Consider the following 15,229-nt stretch of genomic DNA (forward strand, 5'->3'; position numbering starts at 1 on the left):
TTGCTGTTGTGTGACATCAAAGGGTGAGTATGAGCTGAGATCAACATTTCGTCTTTGTGTATATTTGTGTTGCTATATTGTTATAATTAATGGGGATGGCGGGGGTGGGTTGGGGGGGGGAATCATTGATTTTTTTTTAATGTGAAAAATTATAAACAGTCATTTAAATTACATTTAAGTTGATTAATATATCACTATTACGTGTAGATTTGTATGTATATATATACTGTCTATATACACACACACACACACACACACACACACGCTCTTCAGGCACTTGAACGTCCACCACGAACCGCTTATCAGCCAATCGCAGAATGGTAGTGCGGATTTAAAAGTCAATAAATATCACGTGTTTCTGTTTAAATAAATAATTTATTAAATAATGAGTAGAACAATCCTGTTTACATTGTTGAAAATCTTGTAAAAATAAATAGATAAATAGATTCAATAAATACATACAGTACGGTGCGGTTTCACAAATCGTCTCAGGGTATATATGTGTGCAGGGTATTAAATTGTAGTACAGCAAAAGGTACTGACACTTGATAGTACACGGTACGTAATATATGAAATCCCCATCCATTTCAGAGATACGGAGTACGTGACAGTTCAATACTAAATCACCTTACGGTGTCGTTACTTGGCCTGCTATTCTTAACATAGCATTCTTAATTTGCCAACCTTTTTTGTAGGTGTATGAGCAGACGTCAGAGGTCTCCCCATCATTTTCTTCATATTCTTTCACATTCGGCTCTGGCTGTCATGTTTTCACAAGGCAAACACACCAAAGAACGTCTTCCCGGCCTCTTCCTCCAGGTTGGGCAGCATTTTTTCCGTCACGGTCTTCAACCTGTCTCCTGTATTTAGGTTAAACACAGCTCCCGTGTACACGGCGGAGTACCAGCCGCCCTCTTCGTCAGCATCGCCGCTGGCCATTTTCTGGCAGGCAGTCCGGACCGAGTGCAAAATGGTCCGGTATTTGTCATCCCCGAACGAGTTGGACCAGCGCCTCACTCGATGGGTCAGGTGGATCATCGACGTTGCGGATGCATCATCGTTGTCATTGCCGTGACAACTGACCCGAAAAGATACTTGACTGTAAACAAAGTAGAGGCCGTCTTGAGGGATCACAATCTCGTTGTTCTCGAGCTGCAGACCCCCTTGGGAGTGAGACGGGACCACCTTATTCGTCCATTGCACTGAGTTGGCAATTTCAGAATTGTACTTTCCTGTGAAGGGGAGACAGACGCTCGTCAATTAATGACAGTAACCAGACATATTCCAAATCATCTGAGATTCATCACCTTTTGTCACCCTTCCTTTAAATCTACTTCATGTTCGTCAGAAAAAAGAAAACTTTAGATTTACTTCATGTTGAGCATTTGCTTGCACAGGATTAAAATGCGCTGAACTGAAAAATCGTCTTTTTCTTATTTCCAACGAGAGAACAGGGAAAATGACATCAGTAAAACGCGGTTCTGCGGGAGCCTGAAAAGGGATGGAGGGATGGAAAACTTGCAGCATAGCAGCCCGCGAAGGCTGGAGTTCGACACCTGCGCTCAATGCAGTTCTCAATGGAGTGTTCGGCGAAAAGTAAGGGTTTTTGTTTTGGGGTTTTTTTTTTTGCAACGGTGATGTGATTGATATTGCATGTTTCATACACAAGGTCACTAGATGTGACCTAGTTACAAAACATTTACAAAAATGAGGATAGAAATGCTGTAAGACTCGTATAGGAGAATAAGCACAGGATTGAACACTTTCACGCATCCTGTGACCTGATCACATAGTAAGCTGTCCACTGTTGTAACCGCTGTCCCTGAAAGGGTTAACCTGGATTTAAAAGCATTTACACCCGGGGCTAACTTCAATTCTGTTAGCAGCTTATTCCATTTGTGTGGAACATTTAGCTATTTAAGTAGCAGCAAATGTAGAATTCTCGATCCACTTCCCATTCTTGCTGCTGGAGACTGTAAATTTCCCCAGTGTGGGACAAATAAAGTATATCTTATCTTATCTTAAAACTGCGACTCCCCAACGCTTGTTTGGGGGGGTTTTTTCTTCAAAACACTTGTTACCTGTTAAGTGAATGGCAGCTCTGACGTTGGAGATTTGCCGAAGAGTATGATGGATATCTGTCAAAGAAGATTGAGATGTATTTTAGTCGGTATTCATTTTTTAATGCTATTTTCATGGAATAGAAAAGTTGTGATTTTTCTCACCAAAACTGGCCTCGTCTCCTCTTGGCTTCTGTTTAGAGGAAATAAAAAAGGTTAGAGGGTTACACCAGCAGAAGTCTGACAAGTTCGGCCTCTGTGATCCTGAGAGACATTCCTCTAATTTAGTAACAATGTTGTCATTCCTTACCTTGGCGTGTCCGTTCAAGACGAGAAAGGCTGCGGCGGCAATAGCGAGGAGTAGCGTGAAACCCAAAAGCGCCGCCATAATCTTCAAACCGTGCTTCATGCCGGTTCTTGCCGGCTTGCTTGATTCTGCGTCCATTGCATCGAAAAGACTCACTTGACAGTCACCTTCCATTTTTCCAAACGATTGCCTCCTTTCTCACTTTGCTCTCTTTCTCAGAGTTTGTCTTCCTTCTGCGACTCACGTTTATTGACTGTCACATTGCACAGAGCTGCTCTTTATAAAACCGTTAAGTCCTCTGATGCAGTGGGGTGGGGGGGAAGTCCGATGATATCATTCATTGAAGTGGAGAGAGAACCAAAACTGAGGAGGAAGGCTGTAAAACTTTAGACACGCCTCCACACTCACAGCCGCAAACGCACCGCAATCCACGCGACCCATGATGAAACGCAAAGTGTAGATATATATATACAGCTCAAAGTAATCTCTTACAAATGTCAACTGTGAACGTATATTGTGGTGCATTGGTCATAATGATGTGGGTCAATTATATGGAAACGAGGGGGGGGGGGGTCACAAACCACAAACACATCATTGAGTTGATCGTCACACATCCGTGTGTGATGTCACATTGTGTCCTGCCGTCCAAATAGTAAACACGGCAGCAATTGCGGAGTCACTCGGTGTGTTTTTGTTGTATTGTGTCACTTCCCATTTTGCGTAAAAATAGACCAGCAATACGGACGGACGGCATGGTGAATTGACACATTTTCATTGCCTTCAGCCCCCTCACAAATACACACGAGAAGTATGCGATGGTGTAAAATAGGAAACTCAAAGCCAAGTGTCAAATCGAATCGATTGCTTCCCCAAAAAGTTGTTCACGGATGAATTTTTCACACTGCACTTAGTAAATTGGAGCAAATGTGGAGGCCAAAACGCTGTTTGGCGTGGCGGCATTTGCCCTCATATTTCAAAATGTGCAAGTCCATCGCGGCGCGTGGGTCCGATGGCGCAGCAGTTTAGCGGGGGGCTGGCGGAGTGATTTCAGATTGCCAAAGATCACCCAGCGGGGAGGGGGGTGGGTGGTGGATTATTTTGTCGTTTTGTGTTCACTGTTCTTTTGATGGCGGTGCGGGCACCCGCAGCGGCTCCTCTCTCTCCTGTAGTTGAGAGGAAAGAAATTTCATCTGTGCTGTCTGCTGCACATCCAGCACATTTGACAATAAAGTTGATGTGAGATTTGTATCGTTATTCTAACTGCAGAGCGGCACGATTTGCATTTTTAGATGATATTTAATTTTGTCTCATTTCATATCTTGTTTTCTTGTGGTTCATGTCTTGTCCTGATTGTGATTTTTTTTTTCTTCTTCTTCCCAGCTGTGCTCGTCATTTCGATGCCTTGTGTCCTGTACTGCTGTTCCTAGTTGTCTTCTCTGTTTATTTGTTTAACTTTAATTTTCTGTTTTGTTTTTAGTTCATTGTCTCTGGTTCTGTTGAAGTGCTCTCCTCTGTTTTTTTTTGTTTTGTTTTTTTCATAGCACTTCACAGCCTGCAAAGTGGAAGTGTCACAATTATAGTAAGCGGAACACAATTCACAACACCTGTTTCCCTTTTCATTCAGTGTGAATATAAAATTGCACGGCGGCAGTTCAGGAAATTCTCAGAGTCACTTGGAACTTCCCGTTTGGCCCAAGCTTCAAGTCTATTTTGCTGCCAAGTGATAACAGCTGATTATCATTTGATGGAAAAAATCCGCAAGGGGGATTCTACCCAGAAAGCTCCCTTTGTCTGTCCTTGAAAAGGGTTAAAAAGACATCTTCCTTTTTATGGTTTAAAATACAGTCAAGCACAGCAAAGGGAAAGGTGTTAACCTTGTAACCTTGACAGGATTGTCGCTTCACAAATTTGTAGTACTTTGTGGGTCTATTGTTCCAAAACTGTGCACATGAATTGAATTGATTATTTTAAGAGCATGTGAAGCAGACTTGCACCTCTCCATCCACCTCTCCGTCCACCGTGGTACTTGAACCAGCCCAAGTTTGTTTGTTTATTGAACATATAAAATATACAATACTACAACAATTTGGCAAAAAGTGAAAGCAAGCAAGATATAAAAAGGAAAAGAAAATAGTAATCATCACAAATTATATGTTCAAAGGAGTAGGAAGAAGTAAAAAAATGTATCTAGTCCTCCCCCTTGTTATATATCATGTGAATTCATCGTTTTTCAATACAGAAAAAAGGAAAAAATCGACATATCATCAAGTGCTTTTAACCATATGTGCACTATACTTATCTAATTATATAACTTTCGATTTATTTATACATACTCATTCGAACACCTTTATGTGTCGATTTTCTCATATTCATAACAGATACTACTTTTCAATTCATTTATCAATGTCATTCTGATGTATTTCTATATTTTATAAATATATCAAATTTTATCAACTTCATTCTGATTTATGTAATTTTCTTGTACTACTCTCTTGAGTAGTAGTACAAGTCCTTATACACGAGCTATTGTATACTGCACTGTACCCGCAGTTCAAAAAAACAAAAGGGACATCTTAATATGTTATTTGATTTCTTAATCGCCCAAATTCTTACCATCTGACTATGAAATCCAGAGAGATATTGAACATTAAAGTCACTCCTAACATGGCTGACTCGTGTGCAATGTTTCTATGTGTCGCTATGCGAATATTACAACATCTGAGTGTGCTCCTAAACAAGACGACGATATCAGTCACCTTCTGGGCCGTGATGTGGAGAAGAGATGGCGATTGTTGAATCCCCCACCAAGTGCTTCACTCAATTCAGAACTCTGAAATGTCAAGTCAGTCACTTGTATGGATACATTGATGAAAAATTTTGTTTGGACATGTCAAGAGAAATAACCAGATACAGAATGGTGAAGCGTGAAAACGTTTTGGCTTCTGGTTTCATCTAATGTTGACTTTTTTTTTTATTGACAGTGACAAGGAGTTATGTGGCTAGCATGTCTCGAGGAGAGCACAGTCAGCGGTTGTGGATTTGAATCATTTGGCCCATAGCTGTAAATGTGACTGTGATTTTGTGATGAGTTGTTTGTCAAGATATATGACCGATGATTGACTGGCAACCAGTCCTGCGCGTATCCTGCCCCCCCCCCGCACAAAGCTAGTTCGCTTCGAATTCTTCACAACCGAGACCCTGAATAGGTGGTTGAGAGGGGATGAGTCAGTGAAGAGAAATATTGACGCGGCGACAATTTCTCATCAAATAATGATAACCTACCTCAGGATTTTTTTTCAAGTGTTTTTATCAGTCTTTAGGCATGAAAAAAAATAATGGGGGTGCATGGCAACACACATAAGGGTCAATTATAGGGGTTGATGCACAACTGTGACATTAAGATTAATTAATATTAGATAAAACAAGGCGGCCGGTGGACCAGTGGTTAGCGCGTCGACCTCACAGCGCAGAGGTTCAATTCCAGCTCCGGCCTTCCTGAGTGGAGTTTGGATGTTTTCCCCGGGCCTATGTGGGTTTTCTGCGGGTAGTCCGGTTTCCTCCCACATTCCAAAAACATGCGTGGCGGGTTGATTGAATACTCCAAATTGTCCCAAGGTGTGAGTGTGAGCGAGGATGGTTGTTGGTCTGTGTGTGCCCTGCGATTGGCTGGCAACCGGTTCAGGGTGTCCCCCGCCTACCGCCCTAAGATACCTGGGATAGGCTCCAGCACGCCCCGCTACCCTTGTGAGGATAAGCGTATCAGAAAATGAATGAATGAGATAAAACAACATTTGAAAAGCTGTTCAATCTGGTGACCGCTGTCGCTGAAAGCCCAATTACTCCATTTTGTACATGTTTTGACAAAAATCCAACTTAGGGGCATATTCTCCCTGCGTATCAGAAAAGCCGTGGTACTGCACAGATTTTTTTTTTTGTTGTTGTTGCACAGATCCTCCCATCAACTTCAGTGTTTCACTTGAAGTGTAACGACTCCGAAATGAGGATCTTCCTTGTTCATCCCTCACCTGAATCTCATGCTCGCAAACACTTGCATACCTTTTCTCTTGCGCTCTCCAGAGACTGTAAAAAAAAAAAAAAATCCAGCACGCCTGTGAAGGTGAAACATTATGTTGCATATTTTGAGTAATTTCATAGCCACTGCCGGCGGGTGATGACTGTCGCTGGCTTACTCGGGCTGAGTCGCGCTGACGTGCAGACAGGGCGGTGTGGCATACCTCACCCACTTGACGTTTACCGACTTGCTTTCGATTTGCATTTAGTCACAAAAACTGTCATCTGAAATGATTTGTATTGGATTTTCTTTTAAACTGAAGGCACACGCGGCACTGGAGACCGTCAATATAACTTTTGAATCCACTAGTCAAGTTAATTTCACATGTGACAGTTTACCATGAAATCAGGTTACAGGGTGCAATGAAAGGGTCAAATCTCCACGATTGAGAAATAAGGGCCAACATTACACGCGGGATACATTTGCCACAAGTACGCATGGGAGAATCACCACACCTTGAAAGTAATAACAGCGCAGTGTACAGCCCAAATGTACGGTACCCTCTGCATGGCGAGCCCAGCGTCTGTCACAATAGCTGCTTCCAAGCCATCATATGCGTTTGTAGTTAAGTCAAGTCAAGTCAAGTCAACAGTATTTATAGAGCACTTTCAAACAGCCATCGCTGCATACAAAGTGCTGTACATGGAGCGATTTAACATACACAATAAACAGTAAGACGAATCGGTAATATAGGCGGTAGAAAGCACCAAGCAGTAAAATCAAGAACAATTAAATGTTAAATAGATCCATATGTTTTATGCTATGTATTTTGTTGTATTATTTTCGTCCACCTGGCCATCCGTGAAAGCACTACATCAAGAAAAATGTATATTTTTTGCAGTACAAACATTTAGTAATTCCTCATGCTCTTCAAACGCACTGTCGAGGGTTCTGGGAGTGAGGGGGATAATTGCCATCATGTTCTTTTTAGATCCGTGTTCTAGTAGTGAATTTCTGTGAGTCGAAATCTTTCATGGCTGATGGCATCTTTAAACAGACTAGGCAGATCATCTTCCATTTCAATGTGGTCACAATATAACCTGCTTCCTTTTTTTTTTTTTAAGTAGAAGACACAATTTTCTTGACCTAATATTTTTCCTGGTGAAAAGCCAAGACACGTTCTCTCTTCTTCTCTTATGTGCAACAAGAGTTGGGGTTTGAAGTTCTGGTGAGTGATGTCCGACATTTCGCAGTGAACACTTTCAACTTCTTCTCGGCTACAATGAGCATTTTTATTTTTCCCAAATGAATCAAGTGCCCCTCTGAGTGTGGGCGCAAGTCCCTTGCCAGCAGTTGCCTATCCCTGGTGTAAATGAGACATCTAAATCCTAATGAAAACAAATCAATGAAAGGATTGACTCATTTTAAGATGTGGTCTTGGTTAACCTTTTCATTCACCCTGTAACCTGATCACATGATAAACTGTGCACTGTAGTAACCGCTGTACCTGAAAGGGTAAAATCACATTTAGCAGTAGCCTTTGCTCAGGCCATAGAATGAACTACAGCAATTTAACTGCACTGAGTGCACTCACCTTGTGATCAATTTTATCATGTGACACTCATTCATACACATCGCCTCAATGCCTCAAGTTGAGTGTGTACTCTATTTGTAATTCAAGTTTGTAAGTCAAATACATGCCACATAAAGCAATAATTGTATTCTGGCTCCTGGAGAGCCAAACATATTTTTTCTGTTTCTACAGTAACAACGCTGCTTCCTTTTGGAAAGTAAATTTGTTATTGTGAAAGGCACACCGGATGTTATTGCATGAGACACTTCCTGTTTGCCGTTGTACGGAGAAGCTCTGAAAGATGGACTTGCCGCTTGTGTTCTAAGCCAAGCACGGCCTGTACGTCTGTATTATGTAAATGTGTGCAATATTATTAATTAGTGGGGTGTGTTCACTGTGAATTTACATTTTGAAAGACGTGGCAATTGTATACGGTTAGCATTTACGATCGCGAACGTAATACTCAATACGTACTGTATTAGCGTCATCCCACTTTCGTCACGTACCCGACAAGCAGGGCAAGTTGTTTTGCCACGTTTTATTTTACACCTTCTTGACCCGCCCCGGACGGTGAATAAATTGCAACATCGACAGGTGTGGTCATTGAAGGAGTTATCTGACTTAGCCGCAGCGGGGACGTGGCAAGGGCAGAACAAATTGAATAAGTCCAAATATCCTTGGTTCTGAAAATGCCACGGAGGCAACTGGTAGGAGATTTTAACTCACAAAAAATGTGAAGAAGTGAATTGAAAAAGAGCCTCGCTCACAATGACTAATATTGCTAGGTGTCACCTTACGTCTCACACAGAACCACCAAAGTTGATTTCTCGAGAAAGGAGGGATACTGTATGTTCACCAAAAATGTTCCAGGAAAAAAGTCTCCTCCCTTTGCTCAGATGACTGATTGGAAATGTATTTGAGCTGTATGCCTTTTTTTCTTGTTTAATGTGATAACTACATGTCAAAATGCAAAATAATTGCGTGGTGGTCCATTCTTTAGCCCACCTTATTGTAAGATAATTGATACTGTCAGTCATAACTCCTTATGTCATCAAGATAATGCTTTGGAAATAGATTTTCACCTCAGCAAGATTTGTTACAAGGGGAAAGGAACAGCAAGTGGATACCTGCATGCAATACCGGAATTTGTTTGACATTACATCGCGTTTCATGTTTGACGCATGTGTTTTTTTTTAACCTCTGAATGGTCATGTGAAAACACGTGGCTTAAATCCATGATGTCATATCCTCCCCTGAATATGATTTTGTCATTTACAACATCACAAACATTCGGGATCTGAATAATCAAGAGAATTAAATCACAGGCTTTCAACTTTAGGAGGTTGCACAAAAATATGTTAGTTTCGGAATGACTGCTGTTTTATGGTTTATTTTCAGTGACGATGGACAAAATGATGAATATGCAACCGCCACAATATTTGAATGGAAAACCGTATCCGTTCAATGATACTGAAGTCAGTATAGCTCATGGACATCATCAAATTCTGAGTTTGCTCCTGCTTTGCCTTCAATGCAAAGCGCTTCTTCTTTCAATTTTGCCTTTCTCAATCCATTGGGTTGAGATCAGGCCACTGATTTTATCTATTGAATCATATTCATTTCATTGGCCTTTCAAAAGTGCTGAGTTCCTTTTGTTTTAACCATTTGCACTGTGAAACAGACCCAGTATATCGGCTGAATATGAGCACGGTGAAAAATCCTCTTTTTTTGGGGGGGGGTTAATCCCACCAGAGGTTTCCATCAGGCAGCGGTGCCCAGTCTATTTTGACCAAAGATCTACTCTTCGATCGACCCATTACCGCGCACCCGCGCAATACGCATGCACGCACTTACACATCAGCATCAGCCATAACGGCCCCTAAGATGAACGCAACAGAAAAATAAAGTAGACGCAAAAGTTTGCGAGTTTGTGGAAAGCAAATCACTGCCTACCTTCGTCGAGACCTGACGTGGAGTCGTGGGACGCACTTTTGCAGGGTGTTAACTGTCACGTATACCATTTTAACTCATTCACTCCCAAAGAAGTTTTTAAACGTCTTTTCAGACTTGGTCTAGAATTGGCTGGTACTGAATGAGTTTTAAAATGCTTCTTATGGCACTCCAGATTCACATTCTTTGTCAGTGCCCTCGATGAATATCATACAAACTCTGAATGAGAATAATAACAATAAAAGATATGACGCTCTGATCTCAAGCTGCAATTGCAGACTGCTGACCGCTAACAACTTCCGGTCATGCAGGTCACGTGCCACCATACGTTAAAGGTGACCTGCTTTTTATTTTTTTTATTTTATTCTTTAAATACGTGTTGTGAGAGTGAGACTGATAGGATGATAACAGACAAACAAATGACCCTGATCTCGACCTGTGGTTTTCCTGTGCAACACAACAAAGTAGAGCACTGAAGTTTCAGGATGATGATTCAAATTAGAACAAAGTCAATGATCGAGCTGCTGCTCAAACGCTCAGATGGGAAAGCGTCATTATCTAGCAAAGAAAAACCTGGCAATTTTTTTTCACTTCCAAATCAATTCTTTCTTTCATTCTTGAGTGACAATGAGAAGAGAAAGTATTTTCTGGAAAAAACAAAACAGAAGCACTAAAACCTGGTGGCGCTTCATCAAACACGGAAGTGAAAATGTCAAATTTTCCAAGCAAGTTTGGAATGGTCGATTGAACAAGACAGATTTTGAGATTGTGTTAGGAATTTGGAAAGAAGGAAACACCATCGTGATGCAATCGTGGCTGGAGAAATTGTCATGACGCAACGCATGATTCCTTTTGTGTGGGTGAGACGAGTGGAAGATGTGTTCGGATGGGGGAGGTCATGGTAAAATGAGCAGAGTTGATAAATGGATTTTTTTTGGGTTGTTTGTTTTTCAATGTAGGTGAAACTTGATTTTCATGTCTCATCTTTTAAAGTTAGTGAAGCTCATGCATCATTGGCCCGAACGTCAAGACTTATTGCAAAATAATTGAAAGGGTTTGTAACACAGTTTACAGAGCATTTAGATTTTAACCCTTGCGGGTACAGCGGTTCCTGCAGTGGACAGCCTAACACCTTTGTGTCAAACATACGGCCTGCGGGCCAGGACCGGCCCGCAAGGAGGTTCAATCAGGCCCGCAGGATAATTTAAAAGTGAAAAAAATCCATAAAAGACACTGAATGAATATTTTTAATACGGTGCATTTCGGGGAGTATCCGCTCGGGGGGGATACTGTTTTGATCAGAGAGGAAGACAACGGCAGTCTCAGAGTGTCACTGAGACAGACGCAACACTGCAGACGCTATCAAGGACATGCGAATACTTTATTCTTTACACATTTAATAGCACTCTCCTTAGTTTGTGAGGTGTAGGCAGGGATTACATTTAGATTTTATATGCACATGTGTAAATCGTTGAAAAATTCCTTTCTTTATAAATCTCGTTTAATATTCAAGGTACATGACTATATTTTTCAATAGCAATTACTTGTTCAAGTTGTGTGCCTTTGTGCAATCAGTGGGATCAATTGCAATGCATATATGTGAATGAACAAAGTAAATTGCACATTTTTCTGAAAAAAAATCTAAAGAGTTTCATGAAATGTTTTGTAAAAGATCTGTTAATTAAATTTCAACATTTTCCTAATGTTCTTGTGCTTCTTTAGACCAAAACAAATGAAAGACATTATTTTGGTTATTGATAGCACAGTATGGTATCATTTTAATGGTCCAGCCCACTTGACATCTACCGAGGCCGTATGTGGCCCACAATGTGAAATGAGTTTGACACCCCTGGCCTAACATGTCATCAGGTTACAGGTTGGATTGACATTTACTGTGTTGGAAATTTTTTGAAAATTTATGACATCACACAAAGTTAATTGTTTTTCATTTGGTATTAATAGTCACTTAGCTCTTTCTGAATTATTTTTTGTAAAAATAATAATAATCTGGCCAGAAAGAAGTGTTGACTGTTTTTCTTTCTATACTGTGAAGATATGGGATTTTTCTTCTGCTAAATTTTAAAAAATGGAGACTTGGGACTCAAGTATAACTAAGTATGTTTGTTTGAGATAATCAATAGCAAATGTATCAGAACTATCAAAAGATTGTTTTTCTTTCAGGTACTATTGTCAGCGAAGTGGTTCATCTAGCTAACACCCCCCCCCCCCACACACACACACACACACACACACACACATGCCCATTTGCCATTTTACTGTAAGTCAGAAGGTGAGGATAGCTTTTTATTCATCCTAAAATGTCATGTTGGCTATTTTACTTTCTAAGTTGGCAAAAGGTAAGTCTTATATTCCAAATGTATGGGAGAATGTGTCATGGTCTAATGCAGTGATTCTTAACCTAGGTTCAATCGAACCCCAGGGGTTCCGTGAATTGGTCTAAGGGTTTGACGGAGCCTCTGACATACCCAACTCAACATATCAATTAGTTATGACACTCCCACTTGGCCATCGCTGGCTGGAGATGATCACTTTACAATGTAAAGTTTACATTGCTTGTCCAATCAGTGCTGCGGGAAATTTAGTTCGCTCAGTAGTCACCATGTCACTGTCGCGATAGTACATCATAAATAAATAAATAAATAAATAAACTATACATAGGCCATGTAATTTTATTTCATTTTTTCTGTTTTAAATAGATATGTTTATTTAATTTCTTAAATGTGTAAAAAATTGAATTTTTATTTTTCACGAATGAAGGGTTCAGTGAACGTGTCACGTAGCAAGGTGGTGGTGGACCCCAAAAAGAAGGCAGGAGGGAGGAGCGGGGTGTATTTGAAGAATTGTATTTAAAACAAAGAAAACTAAATCCAAAACACACCAAGTCCAAAGTATCAAACAAAAACCATGATTAAATCTAAAACATAACAATGAACTAAACATGACAGAAAACAAGAGCAAACAGCAACACACATGACAGTAGCGAGAACAAACAATGAACCGACACCGAGTGTTCGGGCAGGAGTCCTTTTATACAACTAACTAGCTGGTTCGCCGCCCGGAGGGCGGCTCATCAGCTAGTTCCTGCGGAATGCTGGTAAGGTGGTGGTTCGCCGCCCTCCGGGCGGCTCATCAGCTAGTTCCTGCGGAAGGCTGGTAAGGTGGGCCTTCGGCCCACAAAAGTGTTGTTGCTTGGTTCAACTTTTTGTTCATCTTCATTGCTTATCGCGAAAATAAAGAGATGTTTAGCTCTACTAAACAACTAACAATTTCATTGCAATGCTTGTGGGTAGACAACATTTTTTCGCTAAGATGCCCGCGCGATCGTAGTGAGCCACTGCCTGAGCGGCGCAGTGGCGGCGCGGTGAAGTAGGTACGTTTTGAAAAGGGACAGACGGAAGGACAGACCGCGTGCGGGACGACGCGCAATATATATATATATAGATTACCAAATGACCAACAGGTGTGCAGCTGCCGGGGGAGCCCTACAGTGCCACCTGTTGGTCCCTAAACCGAATCACGACAGAACGTGCATATGAACTGGTTGGGTTTGGTACCTCGAACAAGGTTAAGAACCACTCGTCTAATGAAACCAAGGATGAACGCTGTGGCCACGCAATGCCTTGAAAAAAATTCATACCCCTTGAAACGATGTGTCTTTCCAATTATAAACTTGAGTTATGGTTTTCAACATTTTAAGATCATATAAATATATATTAAATATACATTCCACTTCTTTCTTAATCGCCTTGCATTAACCCTTTCAGGGACAGCAGCCACTACAGTGGACAGCTTCGCGTATTATCAGGTTACAGGGTGCATGAACGGGTTCAAATTAACGGTGGGGATTGTAGGCGTTCTGTTTTGACGAATACGAAGACTAGGCACAATAAATAGGAACACCAGATATTTATCAAACTTTGCAAGACCTCGAAATAGGCTGTCCAATGTACACTTTAACCTGGTACAGTACTTTTTTTTCAGTTGCCATAGACAGGCGATTAGTGGTGCATGCATGTTGTTTATGATCGGCTTCAGGTAGAAGCACAACAACACAAGAACGTACACAATTTCTGGCCCTTATGACTTGCTGTTCATAGGCACTGACTGGCAGCCGCGCCTGTGACAGCCTACAATTATAACTTCATATCTCCCGCCTCTAGAATGTGAATATGGGGGCGCATGAATAATGTATCCATTGCGGATGCTTTTAATGTGTTATAGAAAAGTAACTAAATATGATACATTATTATTATTTCGCAGATTTCATATCTTAACTGCTGCGTTCTGCAAAAATACCATACATTTTCCTATACTGTCATCTAATATAATTCAAAATACAGTACGATACTATTAAAATAAATTACAATAGGTGCAGTGTAAAATAACAGTAAAATACTGACTGACATCTGACAGCATTTGTGAAATCGTTCACAATGTACATATCTGCATGCGTGTGTGTCGTCATCTTGCTAATCGTAAAAAAATAAATAAAATAAAAACTGTTTCCGTCATAGGTTTTACATAAAATGTTTCGTTTTATTTAATTGGCTTCACAGTTCCTCATTTAGGGTTCAGTGAGGGTTAATAACTGCAGTTACACTGTGTATCACTGACACCGTGGCCAAGAGTTTCATAGCTAGCTAAACATGTACGCCATCATACAGTATTATGATTAAGGAGCTACAAGAGAGACAAGAACACATTTTTTTGACCACCTGAAGATATATGAACCGACATTGGCTGTCAGGATAATGTGGCGCAGTCATTTTCAACTCCCCAAATTTAAATATTTGTTTGCAGCACCACCGCGTGGTCTTCTAAGGAAATAACAATACGTCACTTAGCAAAGTTACAGGTTGCTGGAAAATCTTCCGCTCTCATTCGTTGATATGATATAGATATCCAAAGGGCACTGAAGTATCAAAAGTTTTAATGAGCGTAAACGTGAAGAGTGTACAAAATGTGTTGTGTTTTTTTCAGACGTGTGTATCGAATGCTAATCCAAGTCCTTGGTCGATACGTTCTATTCATGATTGTTTCAGGCCTCTACGGGGCTTCCTGATGAGCTGCTGATTTGAATCAGGTGTGTTGGAGTAGGGTGGGATCTAAAACAGGCAGGATATGGCTCTTAAGGAACTCGAGTTCCCTACCCCTGGTTTACAGGGTCATTCCAGAATTGGAAGACATTCCCTGCTCAGGGTAGATCTATTCTATTGGGATACAGGACAGCAGGTCACCCAGTGTGACACACACACAGAGTAATCTCTCGTTTTGGTACTGGGGCAAAAAGTGAAATACCGCCATGT

General features: G+C 40.9%; 1 protein-coding gene across 1 annotated transcript; it reads right to left on the minus strand.

Annotated features, from left to right (window-relative positions):
- Window positions 1–355: 355 nt before the first annotated feature.
- On the minus strand, window positions 356–2,747 carry tnfa (tumor necrosis factor a (TNF superfamily, member 2)). The gene is made up of 4 exons (XM_052071295.1): window positions 2,371–2,747; window positions 2,226–2,253; window positions 2,082–2,138; window positions 356–1,232 (listed from the first exon to the last, which is right to left on the minus strand). The coding sequence occupies exons 1-4, from the start codon at window positions 2,539–2,541 to the stop codon at window positions 772–774; spliced, it is 717 nt and encodes a 238-aa protein (XP_051927255.1). The 5' UTR covers window positions 2,542–2,747; the 3' UTR covers window positions 356–771.
- Between the last annotated feature and the right edge of the window lie 12,482 nt (window positions 2,748–15,229).

This window comes from Hippocampus zosterae, chromosome 7 (genome assembly GCF_025434085.1).
Source record: "Hippocampus zosterae strain Florida chromosome 7, ASM2543408v3, whole genome shotgun sequence".
NCBI lineage: Eukaryota > Metazoa > Chordata > Actinopteri > Syngnathiformes > Syngnathidae > Hippocampus > Hippocampus zosterae.